Source organism: Anopheles bellator, chromosome 2 (genome assembly GCF_943735745.2).
Source record: "Anopheles bellator chromosome 2, idAnoBellAS_SP24_06.2, whole genome shotgun sequence".
NCBI lineage: Eukaryota > Metazoa > Arthropoda > Insecta > Diptera > Culicidae > Anopheles > Anopheles bellator.
This window is the reverse complement of record NC_071286.1, coordinates 25,940,379-25,966,392: the sequence shown is the minus strand read 5'-3', so window position 1 is coordinate 25,966,392 and position 26,014 is coordinate 25,940,379. Positions and strand designations below refer to the sequence as shown.

Here is a 26,014-nt window from a genome sequence, read left to right as displayed (position 1 = left end):
TGACCCATCGGCCCGCCACGTGGCCCCTCTGACCACAGCTTCGGTGTGTGGGAGAAAGTAATTATCGTCGTGGTTACAATGGTGACACTCTAATGGTGCGGTGCGGTTGGTGGTGAAGAAAATCGTTACGTTTTCTACCACCATTTTACCACCACCGGCCAATCGTTTGGCATCCAATCTACGATGCAAAAGTCTAAGCCCCAAGTCCGTAACTTGTTCCCCCCCGTTCAAAAAACAACGAAAGTTTGTGTTGCGTTCCAAACAGCTTCGGGTTTGTTTTGTTCGGAGTTGGAGCTTTATCTCCGTGAAACTAATTACCGCAAGATTCGTTTTGCGTCGGCGAAGCCGGAAGCGGTAAAAAGCGCAAACATTCTGCTCCCTGTGAAGGTGTGTTATAAATGCTACGATGCCATAAGATAAATACCACTCTTCGAGCTGAACTTGGCCCCCATCCAGGCGGTGCGCAGGTAGGCCAGGACCCGCCGGCACAAGGGCCGCTGCTTGTGCGACAGATACTTGGACACATCGTTCTCCAGCTCCTTGTGTTTGAAGTGTGCGAGGAAGTCGTCGATGGTGCAGATCGAGCTTTCGAGGTTGGTGGGGCGCGACAGGCTGAGGGCCGAGGCGGTGTTCACCATCACGCCGCCCGTGATGGACGGCGTCGTGACGGTCGACTCCTCGAGGTGCGGTCCTGCCATTCTCGGTACTCGCTCACTAGGCTCGGCGCGGCCAGCCGAGACGTCACCGAGGTCACACTTAGTTCACACACAGTTCGACTCACTCTAAAGCACGGCACAACACATCTTCAGCTTCAGCATGCCGCCAAGGTACGTTTGAGGGCCCGGTACATCACGAAGCAGCAATTCCTGGCGTAGGCACTCCAGTTACAATTCGACGTTTGGCGGCGATCCTTTTACTGTACACGGCGTAACGGCGGAGCACGATTAGCATGAAATGTGGAACACAATTTGTAGGGGGGTTAGCGGGATACGCATTCAACACTTCTATCAAATTCGATTTCCGATCGACTGGCCGCTCGGTGGGCACGGTGCACGGATTTTATAGCGCGTATTCGGCCAACACCCAATCACACACCTGTCTGCCTACCTACGATTGGGAATGACCACCGAATAGCAACAACATAACAAATGAGTTGGGCGTTAATCATACTCCCATCACGTTCAATCTGCGCCGCCGACGAAGCCGACAAAGTCAGCTACTTTCAGTTTGGGGAATGCGAAACAAATCTGCCGGCCATAAGGTGTGAACATTCCCGGGTTGGTGTGGTTTAGAATTTACTTTTTTTCGTTTATTAATGAAATGCTTTGCGGTTACCTATGGTGGAATGGCGCTACATTGGCCGCGCGTAGTCTGGTTCGAGCTGCACCCTAACCTATTTGTTTTGATTTTAATACTTCAAAAATCTGGCCAACCCGCCGGTTGCGTGACTACTCTACGGCTCCCTTATGAATTCACGGTTGCACCGCTTCCTGCTGCGTAGTACCATCCGAAACCGGCGTCAGCGTCGTAAATAATAATACTTCCCACAGTCCCACAACTGGCGGCTGGGTTTGGATTTCACTCAACGCCGGCTCCAGGTTCGCTAAGTGCGCGCGGTACTTGCAGCGTAATGTACTACACAGCGTATTACTGTCCATTAGCGGTGTACTTTAGTAACTGCACACGTTAAGAAAATTTCATTCACACTCCACGCCGTTCGGTTACCGGCACGCCGGAGTGCGAACGCCGAGCGCCAACCTTTTTCGGTGGTGAATCTGCAAAATCTGCTCCGCGGTGTGTGATAAAATCGAACGGAAGTGCACGAAGAAAGAGCGCACGCGAGAGAGAGAGTTAGAGACGGGGGCCACTGAGCTATCTTGAACGCCAGTTCGCAACGAAGGGCAACGAAGTGTGAAAGTCCTGATCCTCGGAGCGATTCTGATAGTGCACCGTAGTGGGTGTTGATGGTTTCGTTTGGGGTGATCTAATTGTTATTTATGGTGCACCGCCACGAACGGGCGGGCCTTGGAGTGAAATAGGTCAAACGGAGCATCTGTTTGAGCGCCTAACGAATCCCTTAGTGCAAAACGAAAGCAAACTGTGAGCGGTGCTGATTATTTATTCGGTTTATCGCTCAGTTTCGCTAAATCGGTTTTATTCCAAATAGATGAATTTATTTTTTGAACGGTTTCTGTAACAATGTTTTGTCCTCATTTGCTGTTCTCTTTGATGATCGTTTGGGCGTTGTGCGTCGTTTGCGTAATTCTGTGCGTCAAAAAAGACCAGATTTTTTTAGAGACAATTATAAGCTTTCCCTTCACGAGGTTGTTCAAGTTTTTCCATCACATTTCTCTGATCATTCCGTGATCATTTCGACGCAAACACGAACCAGATCGTTCCACAACCACCCTGTTCACTTGGCTTAGCAGCATGTGACTTCTGGCTATTCGCTTAACTCAACGGACCAAGCCGAGGACACCTTTCACATAGATAGAATCCGAAACGAAGAATGTGTTGGAGGCTATTTTTAAGAAGCACTCGAAAATCGATGAAGGCTCAAGATGGATGGAGATGGAGTAGGAACAACCGACAAGTAATTTCAGATGAGTATTTTAAAAGGAAGGCAAAAAATCCGATCAATCATTTTTTTAGAAACAGCAAAACGGTCGAGTTTGCGTCGAACATGATCGGGTAGGACGAGAAAATTATTACATCCTGAAAAAGTATGAAAGTTTTCGAAAAAAATCATCATAACTCCCATCATTCGGGGATGACCATTTGGTCGATGACTGATGGATTGATGGAGCATGAGTTTCATCGTTCGCCGCTAATTCCCCTTCTAATGAACCACTAGCAATGGCCACAATGTGCACAAATTATCAATAAAACCTCCTCCACAAAACAAGCATAAAATCCAACGGAGTTCGGAAAAAAAGCAGACGCCAAGCCCATTGAGCAAACTCATACGAGTTGAATGAAGTGCTAAATGGAATTAGCAAACGGTCGGACGGTGGTTCGTTAATGCCATAAAACCTCTGCCCCGCCCCCCCGCGCTCCGGTCAAGGCAACAGGAAGTTCATCCTCGATCCGGTTTTTCGGTGCTTTCACGCTTTAATCCGATTTAAATCGCAGTTTTACGCAAACCAAACGCACCATTAGCTGACGAGCTCGGCCGGTTGGGAGAAGGGCAAACCAAACGAAAAAAGCAAAACGGTTTATCACGAATTTTCCGACTCCGGAAATCTCGGCCCGGTATGGGAGGGCCAAATTTTTCCACTTGACGTACGGGGCCCGCTGATGCAGCCGGCAGGCGGAACGGAGTGTGGCATTAAATCAAACAAAATTAAAATCGCTTTCCGGAACCGCCGCTGTGGCAACGGGCGGGGCTCCTTCGAAAGAGCTCCCATTTAGCTTCTCCGTCGTTGTATCTTAATTTTACTTACAGCACGAGCCGTTATATCTATTTCCGAACGGTAGCATAACTTCCGTTTATTTACCAATCGAGGGCACAAATAAAAAATAAATGAGCAACAGATTCGCGGGCGATATTTAATGTCTTGTACAACAGGAACCATCCGCGGAACCGTGGGTCGAAAACTCGATAATCCCGTCCCCTAAACCTGACTCGGCTCAACGGCCGATTTCCTTGATCGAAAAGATCGAAGGGCACATCAATTTTATCGCCACCCCAGTTTCACCAAATGTCCGCATCGGCGATTTCACGTTGGCAAAAATTATCACGCACCTTCGGCCGCGCTCCCACAGCGGCCGGATGACTTAATCGAGGCAATAAAACAAGCCCAAAAATTGGTCGTAAACTCGATCGGGCCACCTTATCGTGGGGCCCACCGTGAGGCGCCACGTGCTGGCGGAAGCTTAATCACCCGACACATAATGTAGCACCGAAAATAAGAACCACCTCCTCTAAAGCTTCCATTTTTTATCGTTGGTGCGCTTTGCGGGCCGGAAATAGAAATGGCTTTTTGGTGGCGCACCGAAATGAAGCCATCACGTCCGCGCGGTAATCGCTTTTCGACTCCAAACCAAACTCCAGCCGACCCCGTCTATCTATTGTTTTCTATTCGCTCTTTTTTACGGATTGGGAGGCTTTAGTTGAACCCCGAAACAACGGCCGGTTGTTTCACGGCACCGTTTATTGCCCATCAGCGAAACACACGTAGAGCCTCGTATGGGAAGATGTATGCTAATGCTTTGCCGGTGCCCCGGTGCCCCGGCCTTCATTGTTCGCATATCGCGCGGTTGACACCGAATGAAAATAGCGCCCCACGACCTTTGTATACCAGAAAATGTCACTGTTCTGGGCACGAAAAAAAAAAACGGCGGCTTGGGAATAGAAATTTCACCAACCTTCCCCCCGATCGGGCCAATGAAATGGAGGCGCATGGTGCCCGTGGTGCGTGGTCCGCGGTTCCAGAGAAACGAATCGGGAACACCTGGAACGGTTTCCCGGTGGGTTTTTCTTTTATTAAAACACATTTTATCCAGCGTAGCCACGAGCAATTCATTTCCCATACTTTGATTGTTGGTTATTTTCATATTCTTATGCTGCGCTCTGCTCGCCGATGCCACCACACATCAGCCCAGTGAACCACTCGTCGTCAATCGGGCGGTTCGGGCGGCCGTCCTTCATCGCCGACGCTCGCCGAAAACATATCGTTCGTTCGTTCGTTCGGGTTGGAGGATGAAATTTCTATTAAAATTCAAAACTCCTGATTGTTGGCACGCTCCGGGCCCGCGGCCCCAGCACCGACAGCGAGTTGCTTACGTTGTGCTTGCCGATTGTTTACCATCTTCCGCTTTTAGATTTTACTTTCTTCCGTTCCACGTTCCATGAGCCACTCTCTGGAGGCACACACTTCATGAAAGTCAATCAAGTGCTTCGGTTCGGTTCGGGACGTGGGGCGAAAAATGGAGTGAGCTTGCTTACGCCAACATCGCAAAGAGGCGCAAAGTGCGGCCAACCCACCGAACCGGTTCCAATCTCTCGTGCAAATTTCGTTCGATAATTTGCTGCTTGACTCGTGAACTTGCTACTTTCTTTTGCGCCCTCTCCGGAAACGGGGCAATCGCAAGGGATTGGGTCAATGCTGACGCTGGCGTGAAGGACCATTAATTTGCATTTCATTGCCCAATTATTGGCGCTTGGTGTTCAATATTTTTTGCAATAATTACCCAACTCTTGTGCTCACTCTAGTGCAGTACGCCATCATAATTTTGTAACCCTGATCTTTTCAGCCTTAACGGCTTTGTGGGAATGTTTTTTGATTCTCGTGCGACGCTTTGTTGTCGTGACAAAGCGCAATTTTATGGCGCCGTGTGCGTACCCGACAATTATACGACAAATGTTCCACCGCACAGTCCCGAGATGAACGTAACAAACGAGCGAAAAGAAACGAACAATTAATTTACATAACAATGATTCGATGGTTTTCCCAATTTTCCTCTTTTCCACGCGAAAGTGGAATAAAAGCACTCGCCCCGTGTTTTCGCCCATGCGCTGCTTGGCGGCTGCAGTTTCTCGTTCCGGGAGTGCTTTTGTCCAGCGCACAAAATGACTACCGAAAGTCCACTTCGCCTGCTGCCAGTGCCCGCGGCCGAGCGAAGGACGGTCGCCTTAGCCGAAATTGTTGACATTACAACCCCCGGCGGCAACCCCTTGCCAGTCTGGCCGTGTCCGTCTGCCGGCACTTCAATTTCATTTCGTGAAATATGTTGTCGCCCCTTTTGGCCCTCGACGAATTCCGGAGCCGGGCGGTAGATGGTGCACCCGGCCCCGGCACGAACAAGAAGATGTTGCTTACATCGCCCCCCCTCAACACACGGAGTCTGTCGCCAGCGACCGCCAGCGACCGCTTGTCTGCCAGCTTCGCGGACGGTTGTGCCGTTCCGAGCAGTCGGCAACTTCATCGAACCGGAGCGCCATTTGGGTCGGCCGGGTGGTTAATGTTGCCAACAAAGTTCGCAACAGGCCGCCGCCGATCGAACGGAAGCCGGCCGGAGCGCATTGATTTGACTTCCGACATCCGTACGAGCCCGCTTCCATCAATACGGCGACACGAAGGACGTGCTCCCTCGGATGGTGTATTTATTTGAAGAAATCCCTACATATTTGCCTTTGGCCTCAGTTCTTCGATTGGGCAAATGTTTGCTTTCGGTTTGGGTTTGGTTCAATTTTATTAACTGCTACGTTCGCTGCATAGACGCTCCCTGCACGCGGCAACATGTTGTGATAGTGAGCATAACGTAGAACGTGATGTTTAATGGCCACCGTGAAGTGCAGAACTGGCTAATTTTTTGCAAACTGCTCAATGAATGTTTGGAACGGGTTCGAACGGGAAGTAATCGAGTCTGGCATAGTCGAAGATCAGGTTTCACAGTACATACGACGACAGGCGATACTTTGAGGCGTAATACCGCAACATTGCTAATTAAAGTTTGTTACAAGTCTGGGAGAAAAGAGTTATGAAAAATTCCACAGCTAATTTTACAACTAATTTTAACTACTAATAATGTTGCTTCAAATAAGGTGACCGAGCGTTGTAAGCAATTTATTTCAACAGTTGTTTGTTGAACCATTTGTTCAATTTGTTCAAAATAATTATTTTATTCTTTGTGCGAGTAGAAAGTTCGACAATCGTTATGTTTATGATTAATGCGTGCGTCCTTACACGTCCAAATACTTTAATTCCGAATTCGACACCATCATCTACCCGGTTACTTTCCTATTGCTTTTGGCTCATTTATGCGTGCGGGGTCCTGAGTGGTGGGCCAGCAAACCCAAATTCGTTCCCTGATATCCGTAACACTTTTTACAGCACTCGCCATCTACAACACCCAGCAACCCGGAGACGCTCGTTTTATTACACTTCCAGTCGGAGGTGAAGTTATGGCCACTATTTACTACACCCGGCCATATTGACGGCCTCAAGGTGTGGTGCTGTGGTGTATAAATAAAAATAATCGATGAAATTTAATTAGATTAAAGCACAACCCACGGTGCTTGCTGTTTCTGCTGCTGCTGCTGCTGCTGCTGTGTAGGGTCTCCACTTTTTTGCATATTTATTGCTCGCTCCTTTCGTGTTCGCCATTCTTGCGCACCCCTTTGGGGCGCGCAAGGAATGCGTGTCTTTACGAGCATAAAATGAACCATAAACACAGCCCAGCCCAACGTCTTTTCGGGGCGGAAATAAAGATCCCCGATATCCAATCGGCGGTGCGAATTAGCTGCCGACAACGCAATTTATCTCTGCTGAGCTGCCGATACTGTCCGATGGATCATCAACATTTTTCACGACAAATCTATCAACTTGCGTGACATTGCAGGCCACACCACGGGTTTGCATGTCGCCGACGCCCGCCGATATGCTTAAGCTGTCGGATAATGCTAAACGAAGGCACACTTCTCACTCAGCGTGACGGGAGTGGCCGAGACACGCGCCCCGTTCATTAGCGTGCAACAATTGTGAAGGTCGCTGCAGGCAGGGTCAGTGGAGGGTAAGGCTGGTGGGGTCTTACTTTTTGTTTTGAATAAATGATGACCACACGAATACACACTGGCATAGGGGCCTCTCACGGGCCGCGCAAGGCGCAAGAAGTATGTTTCTGCGATGCTTCGTGCCAAACCCCACGCGGCACACGGTCCAGTCACGGAAGATGGGCAGGGTCACTAATTCGAGGTTCGCCTGTATGTTTGTAATATTATGATTGATTGGACAGCCGACCGCGATAAGGGCACGATTTCATTTCAGCGACACGCCGATCCAGAGCCGGTCCTGGAGCGAGGGTTGAAATAGGATATTTTACTTTCTTACTTTCAACATAATCACCCCTGCCCACACCACGGTCTGATCGCGTGTGGTCAGCATAAAAACAGAACCCCTACGGGTGCCGAGGTCCGCGATCGTGACGGTGCTTCGGTTCGCTTCTTCCGTGTTACAATTATGTATAAGTGGACTTGAAATGGAGGCTAAACGGTGCAATTTGGCCAAGGGCGAAGCTACGGGCTCAATTTCCCCGCGATTTTCGGTCCATTTGCTCGCTCATGGTTATGGGCGCGCTTGACGGCCGGCCAGCATGCATGGCGTACTTATTGAAATTAAAGTACATAAAAATCGAATGCGAAATTTCGTGCCAATGTTCCGTGATCCAGAGGCTCACGCTATCGAATATGTAGCCCGAGCCTGAGAGCGTATAAACAACTCAAAATTATGTCACAAAACCTGTTTCTGGCCAGATTTCGTTTCTTTGCCCCGAACACGAAGCCAACCAACAGATGAAAGTGTTAAGCCAGACGCCCGATAACATCTGCGAAGCTTCAGATTTTATGCTAACGCGTGCTCTTTATGACCGTGCGTCCTGACGGCCGGGCCGGGTATGATGCTTATTTCTAATTTAATCAACCAATCTGCCGGTGGCAAATTTCATTTCACACTCAGGTGCGCCACTCAGCTCCCAGATGCTATCTATATTGCATTTTTTTATGGACACTTTTGAATCTGCAATCAACAAGAAGATGAAGAAGCGGAAATGGCACACCCCGATAAGACGGTGTGCCAGCGCCAAGCCTATACGTACCGTTCGTGAGTGCCAACATAAAATGGTACCACACTTGCACTGGCCATACACACTCCCGGTGTGGCTCGGAACGTTTATCCGACTCGAGCCTTGCCGGCGCAGCCGACGGACGAGGTGCGAAAAGGCGAACAAATGGATAGCAGAAAACAATAGGAACCCTGTACGGAGCGCACGATTCTTGAGGCACCGCAAAAGCCACCGCAAAGCCCAAACTCTGTCGAACTCCCGCGCAGGGCACGTAATAAAGGGTTGTTGGATCCACTGTAATATTGGTTCTGGGAGTGTTGGAGTTGCTGCTGTTGGCTAACGTGCTGAAAAGCTCAGCCGAAGCCACCTAAAGAGAGCATCCGATAGTCGGAAAAGTGCCGTCGACCACCGCACTTTAACGTGTGCGGTGGACCTGTTCATTTTTGAGGGCAAAAGGCAAACGAATAATGCTAAAAACTCGCCCCAAGGTGCCAACCGTCTTACAGAATGCTGGTGACACACACAGAGCTAGTATCAGTCATTCAACTGTATCTTAGAATCACACCTTGGCCCAGGGCGCGCGTTTCATAAGAATGTTGGCCCTGCTCGGCTGAAAGAAAAACGGAAAAATCCCTCCTCCGATGAGGGCACAGTCTTGCTGGTTTTGTGCTGAAAAGTCACACACCAGGCACCGAAGGCGCTTTGTAGTACCAATTCACGGCTGCCGGTAGAACGACGCTTGCCACATGTCCTGCTGCTGCTTCGGGTGGGTGACACTGGTGGGCGTTGCTTTATGGGGAAAGTTTCGCGAAAAAAAGATTACTGGGGTACTGTAATGTGTTACTAACTATTATTATTATTTCTTATTGAACTGGTAATTAGACAATAATTGACTATGATCGCGGTCTTGTGCAACCTTAATCTGATACGAATTCGAAATGAAGGATCCGGAGAAGAAATATGGGTAACGTTTGATTGAAGTTAAGTATAGTACCTAGTGTAGTAGAGCACGTAACTGGAGTCAAGAGAATATGTTACTCCAGTGAAAATATTAACTATGAGTATAACAAGATTGGGAGTTGTACTTAGGAAGTTGACATCGTTGCGTTATAAACGACTTTAAACTCATTCTGTTGCCAGCGTTGACTATAACTGTACTTCTTAAAAGCATAAATAGTTGTGTTGACAACATTTATGAGTGTTCAGGCTCTTGCACAAATTTTCGGACCACTTTTGGGAACCCCAAAGTATTTATAAAAATGATCCATAGTCTAGCATCCTAGAAACTGCAAATGGGACCCATCGCAGTCGCACTTAGACGCATTGCCAGCACTGTGGTTTGCGGTGGAATTTGGGATTGTTTCCACTCGACTGCAAACGTACCCGTGACACTAGAGAACCCACACGGTACGCGGTCCCTGTACCAAGCAACCAAATGCCGAGGGCGATTAAAAGGCGATGGCCGATGTTCAGTTGGAGAACCATTCAAGCCTGGCCTACCAGCGGGGCCGCAAGCAGCATTCGAGGGATCTGAAGTGTGTGGCACCGTGCAGCATTAGTTCGCCTGCTCTGCGAAGGTGTCTGACCCGTCGCGTCCCGTTGGTCTTTTGACCATCTTCGGTCCCGCTGGCTGGCTGGTGGCTGTGGGATAAGCGCCTTATGGGCGCTGTGCCAGTGAATTTCTATGGCACGAGCAACTTAGCAAGGCTCCGGTGGCACGATAAAGGACGCCACCGTCGGATTCGCCCGGACCCGAACCGATTGGCGGAGGAGGCAGCCCACACTAGGTTATAGAGCCGTTCGGACGCAAAAATGTGCCCCGCTCGAGGCGTCGAAAAGATGCGATGGAAATGGAAAATGGCCAGCGGCGCACGTTGCACTCGTCTGTTTGCTTGGGGGGCGCTCCGTTGGGCGTTTGAATCCAAAGTTATTCTCCCCAAGTCCCAGATCGAGAGGGTAGGAGAACTGGGCTTTCTTGGGAACTGAGGAACTGCACCACATAAAACTCTCGGCGCGGAGTACAGCAAGTCACGGAGCCATCCGATCCCGTTTGGGGCATTTTGAATTTCTCCAAATATTTCGACCGGAAGTTGAAGAGAAAACACAAAGAAAGCGTTTTTAAGGACCCGTTCTTGCACCGTTGATGTCGGCCCAACGCCGGAGTGCATCCCGATGGGCGGGATGCATACAAAACTTATTCTCGGCGCATCCATATGGTTTCGCGAAAAGGCATAACTTCCGCTCGCGGCTGTTGGGAGTGATCCACGAAGCCGAGCTTGGAACGATGGTACTCAGAAAAGGGGCCCCGTTTTAATATGCGAGGGGCGCCATAATCGAAAAGAAAACGAAAACTTCTTGACTAACATTATTTGTTTTTGTTTTAAGAAGTTACGTAAAGCCTCGGTGAAAAATGTGCTCAAAAGAACCGTAAATTTCCGTACCCTTTCTTTATAATTAAATGCCCAACCGGTAATCTGCACATTAATCATCAAACGTGGCCAACGCGCGATGCAAATCATCGATAACCGCACACTGGAGGGAAAAAAGGAGGAACCATTCCTCCGCACGGTATTCGTGAAAATCATTTAACGATGCACAATTCCCTGCGCGACTTTACGATTGATTTATGATCCGTCCCGTGCCCGACCGCAAACGGGCCCACCACTGGGCCATTCATGAGCGGCGCCCGTTTGCGATGCTTCGACGTGTGTTCGCCGGGAGCATGATTTATGATGCGAGGTTATACGCCGCACGTACGTACGCAGCCGAAAATTGATGATTATCAGCCGAGCCGAGCTAATTATTCAATTCGCGCCCAACTCCCGACGGTGCGGCGTGGCCGACGTACCGGACGTGCCAAAGATTAAATTGTACCGCTTTGCGCGCGCGCGAAAAGGCTCCCGGAATGGTCCCGAAACTGGTGATTAAGATAGGGAACGCTTGGTCGAGTGCTGGACAAAAATGAACGCTCCTTTTCTCCTTTTGCGGTTGGGTTTCTTGCTTAAAGCAACCTTCCGCAAGGCCCGTCCCAACGGCATTGGTCTTCCCATGCACGCACGGACAGGGAGAGGTCCGTGCACGTTACGACGCCCGCAAGGATAGTGGCGCTGGTGGCAATTTGAATTATTCATGCCATCGAGTTTGATGGGCCGCTTACGCTTACACCAGCCTAGCGGCCCAGAAACTGCTCCGTTGGCGGTTGTTCCATGTCAACAGCTGACATTAAAAGGAGCTAAATGTGATGTTAACCTCACCATCGTCGTTGCCGTCGCCGCCGTTGCCGTCGGGCCGGGCCAAGCACTTGCTTTTCAATCTGCTTCTCACCACGTGACGTGACACTCGACGCCGGGGCCCGCGTTACCGCTGCTGACTGTGCATCCAATTTTCTTCTGGAGTTGCTGACTGTGTAATGTGATATACATTGTCGGTGCCCGAGCTTGCTTTTAATGAAATCGGGGTCACGTTACGTCGGGGCACGTCACGCCAATCTTTGCTGTTGAACTTTCATCGTGCATTTTTTCAACAATAAGTAATAGGCGAACGCAAGTGATCGAAATGCCAGAGGCAGTGTCACTAGCTACTCAACTCCACTACGTGGCCATAGAGGGCGTGCAAAATTCGTCGGCTTGTCATGTTGAAAACTAATTCACGTTAAGCCCTTAGTTGGTCGGTTTTTTGGAAAATATGTTATCAGGATTTGCTCCTTTTTTCTAAAATAGAATTAAATGGATTTTAAAGTTGCCACTTCATAGGGCTCCAATTTGCTTCGTTCTGCTTTAGCGTCACGCGATTTATACTTTCATCAAACCGCACCATCGCCTAGACGTGTTGGTTGCCTCGTGCGAAACGGACCGTGCCGTGGAGTGGCCTCTTCCCATACGGCTTGACCAGCATCTCATCATAATCCTTTCCTTCCCATTAGCGGCACGGCACGGGCTTAATGAGAAGGAAAAGCCAACGCTGGCAAGGAAAGATTGATAAGGGTCGTGGGCTCGTCTGCCGTGCAGTGCCGACGGGCAACTTGCAGAACTTCGAGTCGAATCGCGTGCCCAACCTGTAGTCCCTGGAGGGGGTCCGTCGCTTCCCTCTTGTCTTGTCGGCAACATTGCTCCGAGAAGAACTTTCCATGTCGGGGGCCGTGTTTGGTCAGCTTCGGCCCATCCCGCCCGAGGCTGGAGGCTGCTTTACATTAGCCAAGTTTGTGAGGATTTCAAACGAGCTGGGATTACCCTGGATTCTCCGGTACCCCGGTACCCGGTACCCAGGCCAGCTGGCAAAGGACGCCACACAAGGGGTCAACAGTGCCGGAAGCGGTCCGAAAGAATGTGCGTTTGCACGGTCGATTGCATTGTAAACATGGCAGCCCCACATGGGAGGCTGCCGTCTCCGAGGTGGTGCTGGTGTTTCCGTTGGGCATGTTCTCACTCTTCCGGCCGGAGCCCCAATGTGACTTTCTCCACATCGAATCTCGGCCAAAGAAGCGACCCACTGTTACGTGATGGCGTGCACCGGTGGACGGCCTCTTCGGCGGGCGAATGAAACCGATATGCCGGTGCGTCAGAAATCGATACCGATCCCGTAGGTAAGGACTACGGGAAGGAAAAGATAAGAAGCGCTAGGAAGAAGGAGAAAAAGAACGAATAATTTATTAGCCGGCGCTGGACGTGCCATTCGCATGATGGCGTGCTTTCGGATCAGAATCGGTCCGTCCGAGATTACCTACGACGCAGGATCCGCCTTGGCGCTGCAGCCCACAAAACAATTCCCGCAAGAAAGCCGGACCGGCGAGCCAGGAGATAATGATACCGTACGCCAATGACTAACGCGCGCAATGTACGCTAACGGAGCGCCAGGGATCTTGGGATTGAGATAGATTGAGGCACTAAAACGAGGGGATTTATGGGGCGCAGTGATGAACCGAACCGTACGTGCGTAAGCGGGTGAAAGTAGTTGTATCGCCGAAAGTGGAGATGATTTTTGGCACACCCAAGTGTGGCCATAAATATGGAATGCATCCGGCACGTGAAAATATAAATAGCAAAATTGTAAGGTTCGAATTGTTCAGGGAGTTCGCATGCGTTTGGTGGAACGATAATTGAACCAACCAACAACACCATATGGAACATTGCCGAAGGACAGCAAACAAATAGCCCAAATGAATGTTTGTCCAGTTCCATCTGTTTCTGCAATAAGCTTAAATATTCATCACCGTCGAGGATCAAAACACCAATAAACATATCCAACATGGTACTCCCACGGTTAAGCTACGTTGGGCACATGTTTAGAAGCGGATTACACCCGGCCATTTTTTCTGGACTGGAAGAGGACCGCTTGGCCTGGAACACAACGCACAACATCACACAAGCTACGGTGGGTGTAAATACTTCCATTCACTTTTCGCTCGCTCTCTTTGAAAATATGCCATCCTTTTTGCTCATTTTTTGCTATCGCTTTGCCGCCTAAATCCAACGCAAACAAGCGCCACTGGCCCAGCTGGGACGATGAACGGGCAAAGATCCCAACACAAAGCAAAACATCATCAAATATGTTGTGCAGCATCGATGCCGTTCGTCCCCACGAGACACCCCACAACATCCCTGCGATGGCGCAAAATCGTTCCACGAATTATTAGCAATCGCCGCGTCCGCACGCTCCGGCGGCCACCGTTCCCGAGGTGCCAGAAGCCAATAAGCGGACCGGAATAAGTGGAATCTCGGCAGCGCGCGGAAATTCGAATGAATATGGCAGCGATAGAAAGCCGGAAAATCGTCAACCGTCGTCGGTGGCATTCAATGAGATGAACGAACACGGAACTGAAGGCGGAGCAGATGCCGTCGAATCCGGCCCGATGATACTCCGGGGCCAAGTTGACGAGAATCAACTCCGGGGACAACATTTATCATCCGGAAACCAAAACAAAAAAAAAACGCACGTCGTTTACCGCCGAAAAACTAGGACAGTTCACCGCCCGTTTTTTTGTACGGAAGATGATTCGAACGAATCTTTGTTTTCGTATTACGCTTCGCCATCGTGTTTTTAGAGCTACAGCAAAAAATGCCATCGTTTCTATTCTGCTGAAATGGGTATTTAAATATTATCATCCTTTAATCATCGTTTGAAGTTATTTGCTTCAAATGCACGCGCTTAATAGACTTCTGGCAATCAATATTTATTCGTCTCTATCCGTAACCAAGCTGACGCATTGAATTTAAAATGAGCAGACGGTTTTGAGAAACGTTCATACTTAACACACATTAGCTACTGACCGACTGTTTGTCACCTTTAATCCGGACTAGAGCACGATAGGCTTGAAGAGAAAAAGTTGGACTTTACCGCTTAATGTTTCATACTGGGCGTACTAAATCATTCATTTTCTGTTCAAGCCACCAAAAATATACCCTCGAGTGTGTTTCTATGCAAATGAACCCAACCTTGTTCCATTAAAAGCGCTGGCACACCTCAGCCTGAAATCTACTCTGTCCACTCTGTTTCGTTCTTTCAAAGTGGAACCTTTTCCGTGGGTCGCATAACTAATGTAGGTCCGAGGGAACGGTCGATTTTGCTACCGACTGCCGAAATGTATCTTTTGAAGGTTAACCGCTTGTAAGATTTTTACTCATGCAAACGTAATTAGTGAACGAACCCTTAGGGAACGCGGAGTTCAAAGGACGACCAAGCGCAGAGCCACTCTTCAGGATCCGTCATCTTTCCCGATTCGTCATCGTGTGCAATTTGTGCAACGATATCATCAGCTTAACTGGTATTGCTGGAAACCGAGCGATGTACTTCCCGCCGGGCTATCAGCTTCGTTAGTGCCGGGAACATGATACACTCGAGGCGCATCTAGCATGGCGCATCCGTGTCAAGGAATTGCAAATTGAATTTGTTGAAAATATTTGTACAATGTATTGGGTTGCCTGCCAATGCTGGCTGGGTGCACAGAACGCTCGTCACTGCAGCTGTTGGATGTATTTCCATCCTGAAACGACACGCAAACGAGAAGTGCCGAGAAGATGCATTCATCGTACCATTTGTGGCAGAATTTTCAGCGCCACGAACCAGCTACGGGGCACCAGGCGACTCCATCCGATTTATTATCAAAAGAACCGGGTCCTGCTTTAACGTTTTAACGATCATTGAAGGTCTTTCTCGACACTTTTAGCTTCTAGGAATTAGGACAGAATATTCAAGTTTGAAATACTTTACTACTTTAAAAAACAAACACGCCTATCTACAATTATACGGTTAAGCTTTACCAGTTCCATTTCCCGAGCATATGGTAATTTACGTTGATTTCGAACAGCGAAAAGCCGCTTTTGTTCCGTGTTGATGATGCCTATGGCTATGCAGTTTGCTATTACCTTTGATGACCTAATTGTGCGATTGTCTTTGATGATGACTTCACGGGAAAGCCATTCAATTTCGTACCGCAATTTAAAGGTAGACCACATGCTCATCTACCACGGTACAGAATACGGTTATTGGAAATGCACCGAGCAGTAGGGCAAGTGCCAAATGGCAAATAACGATCAGTTTCCCTCGGTTCGGTTCTTCCACAATCCCACGGAACGAATGGTGCCAGGTTCGTCAAATATTCATTTTAGCCGTATCATTCTTCAATTTCAATACGCTCAACGGCAACGTTCAAGCGTCCAATCTTTCAGCTAAATCGAGTGAAAAACTATTGGAAGATTTAGATTTGACACAAAAGCAAGAGCAGCTGCTGCCACAATGGCAGCTGCAGCGAGAGAAAGCAGATAGAGTAAGGAAAATGTCAACACGAAATCAGTCTTTAGTGAAAAGTTTAACGATATACGAGTTGACACATCGTTTCGTTCCTCTCGGTTCCCGGGAGACAGTTAGAGAACCCACCATGAGCAGCAGACAACCAACGGAACGGGAAGTGTGTCGCTGCGATCAGGGAGCGCAACAAAAGGATCATGTCGAAATGGTGTATTTCAATGACTGCACTTCTAGAAACAGCAGAGAACGCTCACGGTGCTGCTCGCCATGGAAGCGGTGCGGCTGTTGGCTGAAATAAAAGTATCATCTAAAGCGTAACAATGCTTTCAAACCGCATGCAATTTTACGCTCGAATGTGTATGTGTCTGCTCCGGTCCGTCCAGTGCGATTCCTGTAAACGAACGTACGGGCAGTGTGCTGCTCCCTTCCGGCACCGATCGGAGAAAACGGGGACCGCGAACCGTCGGGGGAAAATGACGGCGATTTGTTCCACAAGAATATCGCTCATAGTTGATGGACTTTTACAGCAGCAAATGAAAAGGGGTCGACTTTATCCTACTTTATCCCCTTGCGCTGCTGATAGATACTAATGGTCCTCCCGACAGCGGGAAGCTTGCGAGCGGTAGTACAACTTTATTCGTACACACCGCACGTTGCTGCTGCTGAAACCCCTGCTGAGAATTTGCCAAATTACAGTGCAACGATGACGCTGGCAACGGTGATGTGGAAACTTTTATTGCATTTCGTCACCGGGATTCGAGTCGAGCCGTTGCGGCTTAGCTTCGTGCACCAAATCTTGACAACGCATCTAATCTGCAGATGGTCCCCACACGGCATTATACGTTTAATTTATCCACTTGAATGAAATGAATAATTTAAAGTTTGAACTGGGAACTGAGTGGAAGGATTTTCAGCAGGACATGCTGCTTGGTCATAACTGCAAAGCTTATTATTTAACAGGCCCCATTAAAGCACTTTCTCCTCAATGAACGCACATCTTGACCTCCTTTCATTCACAAACACGCACCACATTAGCCCGGGTGCGTGCTGGCGATGAAAGAAAGAGCTTATCATTCAACCGATCGATGCGTTCGCTTCGCCAGATGTGCGATTTATTAATAAAAATAGGAAGGATGTTCGCACAGCGACACCGGGCCCCAGTTCCAGCGATTGAACACGAACAAACAAACACGAACCGGAAGGAAACAGATTTGTTCCAGCCGCTTCCGCATATCCTTGCCCGCTGCTGACACACCAAGAATAGCTGATGATGGTTTTGGGATGGCGCATTCTAGCGGAGTTGCCCTAAAGAAGATGTCCTTAAGTGCGTGCGTCGCTACAAACATTCTGGATGCCGGAGAATGGGCGTTCTTTCTGCACCTCGGCGAGACACGGGGCGACCAACACCATCATTCACGCCATCCACGGCCGTGGCACGACGGATCGAACTCGGCCGCCACTATCGACGTCCCGGCTTCGGTCGGCGGGCGAGGGACCCCAACACCGGCTTACTGGAGCGTTACATAATGCGCCTTTAAGCGAAGAAAGCGAATCAGCGTGATCGGCACGATTTTTCGTGTTTTCTTGTCGTTCCCTTAGCGTGCCACATTTTTTTTTTTCTGGCGTTCGCTCCGCCGTGCGTACTTTAAGGCCCTCTTTGGTGGCTTTCATGCTCGTGGCACGAGATAAAAAATGAAGCCAATGTTTGGAAGATGGATGGAAACGCATCATTTCGCCAATGACAGGATGGTACCGGGTGCCTATTTTTTTGCCAACGTACGAGAAGCCAGCATCCGGAAAATGAAGTCTCTTTGCACGAAACAGCACATGCATTGTGCGCTCCAAAATCCTGAAACTGGAATCGCTCGAATCGGATTACGAATTGGGCTGTGTTTTCTACTACCCAAAAGGCCCTCTAATTGCAGGCGAACTGACGATGGGTGATGTTTATTAGCAATCAATGCAATGAGCGCCTGCGAAGAGTGAATTCTGGCCGCGATTACACGAGCGAGCTCTGTGAGTGGGACACACTGCACTACGCTCACCGTACGTGGAACTACCAAGACTAAGAAGCGTCGCGGATTTAGCGGACACGCCGTAACCGTAGTCACCGTCACCGCCGCCGGTTGGTATTTGTTCGAACCCGCCGCCGAGTCCTGTGTGTTGCACTCGAGCAACAATACCCTTGTTGCGGACGTTCGTCACTAGGGAGCACTGATAAACCGAAAGCCGAACGCTTCACTCACATACTATCTGGGAAGCCCCTTGCCGAGTGCGTCCAAAAGTGTTAAACTAATGTTGGCGACACTTCGATCCGTACGGCCATCGACCGTATTCCGTAGGTCCAATCTGGCGTAGTGGGCTTCTAGAAACGCGGAAGCCACAACAACGAAAGCACCGGGTACTGGCTCCCAGGATGGTGGCACCAGAACACCCACACAGACACACTCGGAAGTTTCGGGGGACGCGAAAGCACGAGAACGCTACCGCCACGATCGACCGTCCTCGCAACACTGACGACGCGTTCGATTCGCCTTCGGTTGTGACGAACGCCGTGGCTGATAAAGATGCAACATCTGACAATTAACATATGATCCCGAACCAGTCTCGCGGCACGCTCGGCCCTCGGTCGCCAACGATGACGCTGCCACGAGTGGCGCTCTTTTGGCTCGTGAAAAGCGTTTGCTCCGGAAACCGGTCTCGGAGAGAGAGAGAGTTTCCATCGCAGGCGAGAGAGAGAGAGAGAGCGCGAACCGGTCGCTCCCGGCTGTCTTAGTGTCGAGTCGGCGCAAAGTCGGCCCAAAAAGAGTTGGCACAACGGTCAACATAGGCACGGCGTGATTTTCAATGCCAACTTTGAACATACACGCTACGAACGCTCCGAGCGTGCCACGTCTGCTGCTGGCTGTAGTAGTAGTAGTCCAGTAAATCGGTTCAAATCGGTTCGGAACCGGGTGAAGAGCGAACATGAAACGATCGTCCCGCAGAAGTTTAAGGACGTAGTACGAGTTTCGAGATGAATGGAAGCACAAATTACTTCGCACGCAAGCAAACGTTTGTGAAAGGAAGAACCATTTATTAGGGCGGTGTTCCTTAGCTGGTTCGCTATGCTATTACGATTGCGTAAGGTCCTGCGCTGAAGCTAAGCCGATTTGAAGTATTTCTGAGCGGCACCTGGCGCCTCCATAGAGGCACAGTTCTCCCTGTGCTACGAGCCACCATGCGTCTCCATTGCCGTCAAATTTTTTTAATACAAAAAATACAATTAAAGAAGTACTGAAAATTACCCAAAAAATTTTTATTCACGTATTTTAAAAACATACAGCTATGAAGAAATACAGTCTTTATAGGGTTTGAACCAATTACCAAAACTATATTAAGTATTTTAATGGGCGTTATGTTGAAGATCATAAGAACTATCCTCCTAGTTGAAACTACGATTCATATTTCAACACACCACACTTCCCCAGCGAGACTGTAGCGCCATTTGCTAGTGCTTGGTACACAAAACCCCACCATGGTTAATCCGTACGGCGGTCATATTTTCTAGCGACCATCGGTCTCTCTTTGGGGAGCAAGTTTCACGCTTACAGGGTGTTGAAGCAACAGTTTCTTGATAAATGTCATACATCAAATGAACTGTGGTAGAACGAACAGAACTTTAAGTATGAAAACATTCATAGCCGTTCATAAACCACCCCTTATGGAAATATTAACAAAACTGAATAAAAAATATTTATCATATACTGTGCTTAAAATGTACTTCACAAACCAAATTATACTTCATTCGCAGATTCTTCATAATAACAAAATTTAACGTATTCTCACAATAATCACCCTGTGGCAGTACGTCCCGTTGAGAAAAAAAAACTTTCGCGCGCACTCGTGGTCGATATCTCATGGGTACCGAACACATGTTCCGGGTAACGTGTTGGTGAAGTTCCTCCGCTACCGGTGCGTGAACCGTTGGAAACATGATTCAGTTAAATATAAACACAACTTCGGACCAGTGCACTGCTGGTCACGGATGGACTGTTTGCTAGATAAATACGGAAGCGAGCGCGTAAAGCCGATCCGATCGGCCATTCCCGGCGGCCGGAACACGTAGAAGCACAGCAAAAATGAGCACTACGATTGAGGGGCCGAACTTCCTGCACGCCACGGCCGGGAAGTGAACATTAACGTTGTACCAGTGGCCCATATGTATGTCACGGTTTTTGGGGGGTGCTAGAAGAAAAAGCAAACCGATACAGTGTCAAGGGATGGGAAGTTCGTGGAATTAGCCATTCATAAAAACAACATCCACTACCGGTTCGCAACTGGTCAGGCGTGGGCCAATATGAAGTGCGTACAAATTAAGCCATCAAAACACCCGAACACGTACCAAAGCAGCGCGGTCCGGAGTGATCACTTGCGGCAGGACGAAACATAAATATTTTATTACGCGATGCAGAAGTTTAGCAAATGTAGTCAAGGTAGGTGAACTTGCGCCAACAATGCTTTTACTATGATTGAACAATTGTTATGAGAATACTCATTAGCGCACCTAATGATGGGAAAACTATGTTTAAAAACTGCATTCGATATGGCTTTTTGTGCGGCGACAGGAAGCCACTGAGTCTATTGGAACCAAACCGCAACTCGTCAGGGATGCACCGTGCAAGAAACGGCAATGGCATTCGTTGTAATCGTGGAAGGTAAATATTTACACCAGAGCCACGCTGTCAACACTCGGACACTCAACAATGTATCTACTCGGAACACGCTCGGTCGGCACGAACCGTGAAGCTAACGAGAACCAAACTCAAAGGTTAAATTGAGTCATCTTGTACCGTAAAACGGCAACGCTTTACTATCGTTGACGATCCTTGAACAGACGCATTTCTCATTGCTAGGTTTGGTCGGTTGGTCAATTCGTTATCGTGACCACGTCTGTCATATTTCTCGGTAGCTTCTAAATTTTTCAACAATTTAGCGCTAGCTCACGAAATCTCTTATTATCACGTTTATAGCATACAAATAGTGTTTATTTTATAAATTAGACTGAACCCCAAATTAAATGAGATTGCACATGCTCAATCAATTTCTTTTTATTTGAAAATAGTGTCCGCGGTCCTTTCTTTCGAATCGTTTCGGATTCAATTGACGGACACGGTACACGCTTTCTTGGCAGATACAACCACCATCCGCACCGAATCACCAGCTGTTGGCCGTAAATTATTAAATTTCTCACCACCACCATCAAGCCGAAGAGTTCGAGCGCCACTGCAGGGCACTAGGACTGCAATCAGTTCACAATACTTTGTGTACACCGACAGTAGCCAGTTGCGCCAGGAGCAATGGGAAGTGTAAAAAAATGGGTTGTCAACTTGATCGATGAGCGAAACGGATTCATCTCACGCCGAGTTGCCGAGGTGTGAGTAGTTCGCCATTTGGGACCACCATCGTACGCCGTGTGGCCGTGTGGTGTTCAGCATGCCGCAAACACGGTGTGTCACCCGCAACACTCAGCAAGGACGGGAGCACAGAACTGTGAACATGAATCGTGCACGATGCGATTTCTGTCGAGCCACAAGCACAGCTCTGCTTGCATCCCGACCGTGGGGAGTAAAACAGGAGCAAGATCCTTAAAAATGTCACGTTTGCCAAAAGAACTAAATTAGGTATTTGCCAGTGGCCGTTGGTGTTCGCGGCGCCCGCATTCTCCCATTCACTCGCGGCGGAGCGTAAGGATTGCGAGTGAAAAATTGATCCCGTAAGCCATCATCTAACAGCTTACTCGTTCCGTGGCTTTAGACCCCCGGCCGGAATGTGGCCACGTAGTGCCGGCGTGTGAAAAATTTGAAACCACTCTCGCAAAGTGTTCACCAACGCGTGACCAAAATGTGGGAAAGTGGAGCACCTCGTACGGCTGGCTGGCTGGCTGGCTGGCTGCTGGTGACGACAACCGGGACCTCAACATTCGGGTTTTAATTTTTGGCATACGCATTAAGGTCGAAACCGGTGACGGAAAAAGTTTTGGGGACATTGAAAGTTTTTGACAATGAAAGTTTATCTATTTTTCGACCCTGCCATGGAGGGTGTAGATTAATTCCGAGCACTGCCGGCGCACAATCTCATGAACCGTTTAGCACGGTATTGTATCTTAATTTCTCAAGATCACGCGCAAGTGCAATGCAAATGTAGTCTATGAATAATTCAGCGGCAACTTTTGACACTTGTCTTTCGTAGATTCTTTTAGCCATTCGCGAAGGGATCCGCTTGATGCGGCCGCTCATTAAATATTCACGGTTATGAATGCCAGCGATAAACACACTCACCGTCCATAAATCAACCGTTCAGCGGTCAGCCAGATTTGAGCTCGTGTTAACGAGCTGGCACGGATTTTTGCCACCAATTTTTGCAGACAACAAATATTTTTTCATGATCACCATTGTGTCGTTCACCGTACAGGTAAAGAAAAGCGGATCATTGACGTACAACTGATCGTAAATTTGTGCCACACTTTAAAGGATGCAACTCTTTCGCAATTCATAGAATATTTCATGTCACACCAATTGGGCCTGTAACGTGTCCTACCGAAACATTGGTTTGTAATGCAACCTGACAGCTTACGACCGAATTTGAAGCGACGCATTGCGTTGGGCAGAACAAAATGTCGCTTGCCTAATTTGCCGCAGCACACCGTTTGTCAACACGGATTGGTTTTTTGTCTAAACTGACCGATTGTATTTCTTTCGTGTTCCTTTTATCGGTGAGCATCAACAGATTTCGAAATATTAAACGACACCGTGACACAACGCAATTGTGAAATACAAAAACAAGCCGAATCTGGCATCACATTGTGTCACGTTAACAAGGTGACAAGAAAATTTATCACTTTAGGTGTTGGGGTATGCGTACACGGTTTTCGTGGGTTGCGCCATTTTCTGTCTCATTTTCAGAAACGGGCATAAATTTAGCAAACTATGCTTACTATGTAGAGCATGAAAACTGACCACTGACAGAATCCCAGTCTCCGAATATGTACTTACACTCGTAGTTACCCTCCTGGTCCTGATCGTCCGCATCCTTCTGTTCGTCCATGTTGTCTGCAAAGCGTAACAAACACGGTGGGTAAGGTAAGCAACAGCGAAGCGATCTTCGATCGCGATCCGTTTGGCGTTTGATCGTTGCCGAGCGATAACGCATACTGACCACTGCGGCAGCATCGGCACAGCAGACAGTCTCGCAGGCAGGATGACGTCGGGGACGGTGGAGAGGCGGCGGCGGCAGCAGCTGCTGCCGCGGCCGCCGAGAACTTGGCATTCCGTTGTTTCGATCGCTGGTAATTTAAGTGATGCCACTGCTGATGCTGCGGCTGCTGGTATTGGTGGTAATGGTCTTGTTGCTGCGTGTGCGATCGGACAGCTGACGCCGGCGTCGAGCGCCGCCGACCGCACTGGGAGCCGGTGCCGAGCGCCCGGTACTCGGGCCCACCCTGTTCGTCGCACTCCGCGTGAGCACCGGCGGCGGAACTGGCGGAACCCTTGCCGTGCCGGGCACTTGGCTCGAGTGACCCCACGAAGGTGCCGGACGACGAGCTGCCGCTGCTGTCGTCCGGCTCGACCGGGATGGCCGTGAATCCGTGCGAAGACCAGCGCATCAGTGCAATGTCCGTTACGGTTGCTGGCAGCTGCGACTGGTGACCGTCGGCACTGACCGTGCTGTTGCTACGATGGCCCCGATTCACGAGCTGCATCGTCGCACAACGCCACACCAATCCCTAAGGACACACTCTCAGCAACACACCAAGACACCCTAGGCGACGCACCAGCCGGCACTGAATCGCACTGCCATCTCAGCGATCCTTGGGACGATCTGCTTATGGTCGGCCGTTGTTTATTGTTTCGCCACCAACGGAACCACGCAACACTCGCAAGTGGCAAGTCCTCTCGCCACTCTCGCGTGCGTATCGAACTCGCGATGTCCGTTTGTCGAATGATCTGCGCAAATCGCTGCTCGAGCTACTTCGACGGATGATGGCGCACCGGCAAAGGAAAAAAAAATCCTATCACACTACGAAACGTTGTAACCGACACTCAATCCGCACGAAATCCGAGGTGACGGTGAGGACGCACTCGGTGCCGTCGAGCGACTACGACCTACGGCTGAACGATGGCGGCCGATGACGGGGACGGATTGTTGTTATTAGTCAGGGCTGGGAGCGATTTTTATTCGCCCTCGCCCCGATAGCACTAGCAGTTTATTATTGGATGGCGTCCAAAAATAAACACTTCGGTGTACCACGGGCCAGACCAGTGGTGTGGCGCCCACCGTGAACTGGAAGGGAGTTCACCATCAATCCTTATCCTTTCGCCGGCCTTAGAAGGAAGTGCACGGAAGTAAATGAAATAAAAACTCCATCGATCATGCGGAAGAATTAGGAATACGAAGCGCACGCTTCGTGAGCGCGCTAGGAAGCAGATTTATCTACGTTATCCTTGCCGTTTGTACGATTCCAGCAAAGCACTTCCGCTGGGATTAAGATAAAAGAAAACTCGTGCATTAAATGGCACACAGCAACATTGTAACCACGTCGTCGTAATGGATCCGGTAGGAACGTGTCCGCCTGTTCAATCGAAGTTTGCACACGCTTCAACTGACCCTGACGCTGTGAACTCGGCAAAATGCTGGTCGATTCCTTCGCTTCCGTTTCCTAAACTTCTACAAATCAATTTATCCACCGACACTGACACTCCGCTCTAAACAACGTGTACCCCTGCCAGCTGCCAAGAACCGGGGGCAATAGCACGCACGGCGAAATTGACACTGAAACGGATTCCTCCACCGTATCGTGCAATGTGCACGAAACGCGCGAGCCAGCTGCCAATGGCTTCCCGCTGATTTCTGGTTGCGCCTACACGGCCAGTCAGGGATACGATATTCGCATCCAAAATTAGAGAGCGAGGGGGAGAAAAACACACGCCCGATGCAAAAACCGTCAGCCGAGTGGCTATTAATGGTCGGCCAGAGGGCCACAGTGGTGGGTTTCGTTTTTTTAATGTCCATTCCCAAGACCACTCGCCAGATTTTCCATACGGCAGCGAGCCAGCCAGTCATCCTTACTCCTACCGGCTTACGTGGGTAATTAATGGCTGTGACAGATCTTGCGACTCTGCCAAACAGACGGCGTTCGCATCCGTCGACAAATTGTGGACCGGCTCGGACCGCTCCACCGGTCAAGCAATACCGGCTGGCCAGGCAAACGGAATGAAATGGAAGGTTGGTCCGGATGTTTGACAACTTCCATTGCGATTTATTACCCGCAAGCACTGAGCAATCGGAAGTGAAGTGCACCGCAAACCATTTGCGACCCCAGAAGCGATACGTCCACTTTTGACGGATAGGGTCCATTTGTCGAACCGACATCTTGATTTGGAGTCGATCATTCAATCGCTCGATCCGGACGCCTCTTGATAGTCCGAAATCTGAGCAATTTTCTCATCAATTTCACTTTGTAACCGGTGGGAATGGGATTGTTACATCCAAAGGGTATTTATTCAAATTTGTTGTCGCTTCAAAAGTACGGTCCATTTAACGATGAACAACGAAGCTTCCGCCAAGAGTAGTGCCAAGATGTTAAGTAAGGCTGTAAGCGAGATTTACTCAAGAGAAGAAAAATGGAAAAACCGGAAAAAATAACTGAAGGTTTTTGTGGCGTTTGGCG

The 26,014-nt window shown here is 49.2% G+C and overlaps 1 protein-coding gene across 1 annotated transcript in view; it reads right to left on the bottom strand.

Annotated features, from left to right (window-relative positions):
* Positions 1-24,046, bottom strand: part of LOC131209473 (Kv channel-interacting protein 4-like) — a 37,566-nt gene extending 13,520 nt beyond the window's left edge. The window contains exons 1-2 of the mRNA XM_058202550.1: positions 23,503-24,046; positions 23,340-23,396 (exon numbers count right to left, since the gene is read on the bottom strand). Of these exons, the coding sequence (XP_058058533.1) occupies positions 23,340-23,396; positions 23,503-24,046 (601 nt within the window). The remainder of the gene's footprint in view (positions 1-23,339; positions 23,397-23,502) is intronic.
* Between the last annotated feature and the right edge of the window lie 1,968 nt (positions 24,047-26,014).